General features: G+C 39.7%; 2 protein-coding genes across 2 annotated transcripts; both read right to left on the bottom strand.

Annotated features, from left to right (window-relative positions):
* Positions 1-1212: 1212 nt before the first annotated feature.
* Positions 1213-1656, bottom strand: LOC106302474 (F-box protein At2g35280-like). Its single transcript, XM_013738977.1, has one exon. The coding sequence runs from the start codon at positions 1654-1656 to the stop codon at positions 1213-1215; it is 444 nt and encodes a 147-aa protein (XP_013594431.1).
* Positions 1657-3334: 1678 nt separating this feature from the next.
* On the bottom strand, positions 3335-4512 carry LOC106302473. The gene is made up of 3 exons (XM_013738976.1): positions 3910-4512; positions 3511-3849; positions 3335-3424 (listed from the first exon to the last, which is right to left on the bottom strand). Exons 1-3 carry the CDS (start codon positions 4510-4512, stop codon positions 3335-3337), a joined length of 1032 nt encoding a protein of 343 aa, XP_013594430.1.
* Between the last annotated feature and the right edge of the window lie 482 nt (positions 4513-4994).

Raw genomic sequence — 4994 nt, 5'->3', positions numbered from 1 at the left:
TCGGTCGACACTGAAGAGGAATAATCGATCGATGTTCACATCTTGACATCGATAGACAGCGAAGCGCGCAGAAAGCCCGTTTGGTCTCAGCCGACTTAGAGCCAAAGTCTTCACCTATTTACAAGATTACCCATGACGAGTTTTAACCTTACTATATAAGCTTTGCCAACATGTTAGAGGCAAAGTGTGCTTTCTGTTTTACTGATTTTACAGCAAAGGTTTTCTAGGATTTTTAGTAGAATGGAGAGAAGATTCAAAGAGATTTGTGATTGGAACTCCATTGATATCTATCTATTTATCTATGCAGTTTTTATACCTTATTGCTGTTATGAATTGCTTGGCCATGCCTGAGTAGTTCTCTTGTTAGAGTTAGGGTTTAAATAGGTTATGAGGGATTAGCCCCAACTATAGATTGCTAAGTTGTGATATTCATCATTAGGATTATCATTAATGCCTGTTTCTAGATTAGGTACCTAGAACTTGCCCTAGGAGTTGTAGACATAAGCGATAGCTTGCATCTCACCCTGAATCCATCCTAACTGAGCTAAGATTGCCAGAGTAGGCGAGAGCTCATCTGGGAAGCTAAGTGAGCATATTCATTCTGCGCATTAACGCTTGACCACGAGCGTCGATCGATATTCCCATCGAATAATCGGTCGACGTTTCAACAAGTGTATCAATCGATATTCCTATAGAATAATCGATCGACACTGGTCATTAGACAAACCTAGAAAGCGAAAGCCTAAGGGTTTGTTATTAAGCATTGAGCTCTATAATATCATGCATACAACTTATTAGGCATCTGTAGGATTATAATCCTAAATACCTGAATAAAAACCCTAAGTCTAGCTATTTCCAATTAAGTACCAAAACCCCAATCAATCAATCGAGCAATTACTTGCTCACAAACCTGAAACTTTACATTTAAATCATTAAACAACCTAGCTTAACAAATCTGATTAGATTTATTAGGCTCCCTAGCTCCTTGTGGATTTGATCCCTAAGTACTACAACTTAACCTCTTATTTGAGAGAGTAATTCACTCCTTATGGTAAGTTGAGTGGTATCACAGTCCTCAATGTACCAAAGAACCCAATCGTGGTCCAAAAGAGGAGAACAAACGCAACTGTCGAACAATGGGACGACGGTTGATGTGAACACGTCCCTGTTTTTTACGAACGCATCATTATGCTTCCAGTTCCAACCCGGGCGCTAGGATCTAACAACCTTTCTTATTTTACCAACAGATTCTCTTGTGAAACGAGAGAAGTACTCCTCATCCTCCCATAATATTTTGCGAGTCATGGCATACGTATACAACGCTCGCTCGAATCCTGCATCAGCTGCTCTCTTTATCGAAGCAAGTCCTTCTTGGTGACGATCTAGCCTGTAGAAATACTCTACACCCTTGATGTAAAGAGTACTTGGGTTTCCCTCATCGAAGCATCTTCTCAACAATGTATTGTCCATGCCGACGTACCAAGGATATTTAAACAGATCAAACGAAGCATACACTCCTCGACCGTCTACCAACGCACACATTAACTTACAAGTAGATCGGAGTCTATAGAGATCTACGAAGGAGTTATTTGCCACGTGTTGGACCACTAATGATTGGACCTCCGTGGGGAGATCGAGAATACGGAATTCTGGCATTATAGGGTCAGAATAATTTTCCTGTGGTCTGAGGTTGTTTCCAAATCTCTGTTTTTATAAGGAGTGCAACCGTAAGTAACCGACACAAACCAAGCCCAACGGATGTCTATTTCCCATAGCGGTTTTCTCGAAGAGACCAACGGTTATATTTGAAAATGGACTTAAACTTACGACGGTTGGAAATGTATATGAATGATGGTAAGAAAAACTACCCCATCACCAGTTTAACAATATTTTATACCGTAAACCCTAATCTCTAAACCCTAAACCCTAAACTTCGTAAAAGGTATAAACATCATCTTAAATGGAGTACCGCGAAAGTATGGATTTGTTAATGAAACGTGTGACTTAAATACTAAAGTAAATGTTCCACCATTATTTTTAACCTAACAACCTTTTAAATTTATTTAAATCCCCCACAGAAGGAAAGGGGCAATGGCAAATCCTGGCTGCATTAACTCTTACAGTAAGGCTGGTAGGCTTCAAAGGTTGGTGGAACAATAACTTTTTTATTAAACTCACACGCATTCTTTCTGAAATTCCTCTAAATAAATTGGTATTATCAGTGTTCAATCAACTCGTTACAGCTAAAAAATCCTTCCCACTCTCGAAAATAGTATGGCAGGTCAAGTACTCCCAAATCTTCCCGACGAAATTATCTGCAAAATCATCGAGCTTGTTGGAGAGGAATCATTTTACTACCTTGGTGATTTCCTGCAGACTGGGAAACACGGTTACGCACTTGTCCATGAACTGTCCGTCTTAAAGATGTGCGATGTTAATCTTATGGTCAGCAACAATGGTGGTCATTTGCGCGAGTTCTTCCTCAAGTACGTTAATGCGGCCAACGTAATCGGCTATGCAGGTCTCCTCCACGCAGCAACAATCATAGGACTTGAAGAGAGTATTAAAATTTTGGAACCACATGTGCCAAGGCATGTATTATCAACCTTAGTTGTGGTCATTTTCAATGTATGTATTGGCAGAGACAAGGAAGCCAGCCAAGTGTTTCAGTTGCTCGCAGCCCATCACGCTGACCTGCGGTCGGATGACATTTTTGATATGGTGTACACAATGTCACCAAACCTTTATCTACACCAAATCACCAGAAGTTTATGTTTCTAAGGGCGTACGTAAAATATATCATGGAGCGTATGATTTAAAGTAAATAATGAATCGTATGATTTAATAATGAATCATATGATTTAATAATGAATCGTATGATTTAAAGTAAATAATGAAGCGTATGATTTAAAGTAAATAATGAATCGTATGATCTAGCCTATAGAAATACTCTACACCCTTGAATCGTATGATTTAATATTATTCCACATTCGAGCTTATTATTAAATAAGCAAATAATCGCAGAAAGAATTAAATGTGGCCGTTAGTTGTCATTAAAAAAAAATAGCCGTTAGGAAATATTAACTCTCCAATTTTTTGAACTTTCCCTGTATAAGGAGAAAATCCATAGTTATCAAAATCACATGCATATAAAAATTATCAAAATCACATGCATATAAAAATAATAGAAATCCATAGTTATCAAAATACCAAAATACCACAAATCCATATTTAGGTGTACATATACACAGAGGTGTACAGTCCTTAAGTTCAAAATAACAACCATCATTCCAAATATGGCTTCTTCGTTGCCCGAATAAGTTTCCTATAGATATCAGGGCACGGGTTGCTTGCATGTAGTCTTCTTGTGACCTTCCATGAAACACCTGGAACACTTGTTCGCCTTCTTTTTCTTCGCCCCGTCCTACCAAGAAAAGAAGTCAATAACATTGAATGTTCTATATTGCGTTTTCTCAAATATTATTTTATGGTGTGTTGGGCGAGTTTTACCGGAAATTCTCCGGCTGACAGTTTCCTTTTAACACCTGGCCTTCCTTTTGATCTTTTGGTAGTTGGTGGATAAAGCTCTACCTTCAACACTTCAGGGGGAACATCAACATCTTTTGGATCTGGAGCCGGTAGTATGATACCCTTTACATTTTCAGCCCATGTTTTTTTCACATAGTATTTTGAAACAACTATGCTGTACTCCATGTTACGATGAGAAGCAGCCGCTATGGCGTGTCGGCATGGCAACCTAAGCATCTGGAATTCAAGGCACGAGCAAGTTCGTTTTTCCAGGTCAACAGTGCAACTGTATCCACTTGGTTTATGTGTAACTTCAAACTCCTAAGTTGAACATGGCAAAACCAGATAGCCAGTTGACAACACTAACTGTTCAACAAGTACCTTTTCGATTTCCTTTGGAATGATCCCCTTCATTTTTGTGATGTCACAGTGTCTGCTCTCAAACCATCTAGTCAACATCTGACAGATAAACTCTAGCAGGGCCATTATAGGACTATCACGTGGGGGCAGAAGCGCATGATTAAAAGATTCAGCAATGTTTGAAGTCATCATGTTATATCTCTCCTCGTCGAAATGTGAACGTGTCCATAATTTGCGGTCGATTTTCTCCAAATAATCCCAACATCTCCAATCCGTAAGCTTTATAAGGTCATACACCTTCTGAAATTCTGAAACTTTGAATGCTTCTCCTGCCCAGCCAACCATAGCTTTCTGCGAAAGCCCTTTGTACTTGTCCCCGACGTTTCTCTGAAGGTGTACGAGGCAAATGCCATGGCGTGCACGTGGGTACCATTTTTCTTTAGCTGCAAATATGGCGGCACATCTATCCGAGATTAAGTTTAATTCACTACTATCTTCAACAATAGTGGACAACCTCTCGAAAAACCACTTCCAGGAATCTGAGTTTTCGCTTTCCACTACTGCGAAAGCAATCGGGAATACGCGGGTGTCTGCATCATTCTGCTGGCACTTAGTAAACACCATTTGTATTTCACAAACTTATGTGTGCCGTCCACCACAAGGACCTTCCTCAAATGCTTCCACCCATCGATGCATGCCTTCAGTGACATGAATGCATACTTGAACCTTGTCTTTCCTTCCTTATCAACTTCGGTTTTAATATCGGTGATAGTTCCAGAATTTACTAATTTAAGTATGTGAAAGTGATGTGGTAGCATCTTGTAAGACATCTTTTCTGTTCCTTAAGCAGACGCAATTGCGAGTTCTTTCGCTTTACATGCTTTCCAGTACGAGCAATGATAGCTCAAGTCCGTACGCAGTACTTTCGGAAGTTCAAATGCACAAGGTCCACAGTGGAGTCTTTCGTACTTTGAGCGCAAAAGTGCTGCAAGTACTTTTGATGTTCCATATTTTTTGCACTGTCCTCGAGTATCAGTCGGGCATACATGGTCCAAAATTGTCTTCTTCACCACATACGTAGGAGAATCACCGAGTTGCTTACCCAC

The sequence above is a fragment of the Brassica oleracea genome, chromosome C7 (assembly GCF_000695525.1).
Source record: "Brassica oleracea var. oleracea cultivar TO1000 chromosome C7, BOL, whole genome shotgun sequence".
Taxonomy (NCBI): Eukaryota; Viridiplantae; Streptophyta; class Magnoliopsida; order Brassicales; family Brassicaceae; genus Brassica; species Brassica oleracea.
The sequence above is the reverse complement of the archived record's forward strand: the minus strand, read 5'-3'. Positions and strand labels throughout refer to the sequence as shown.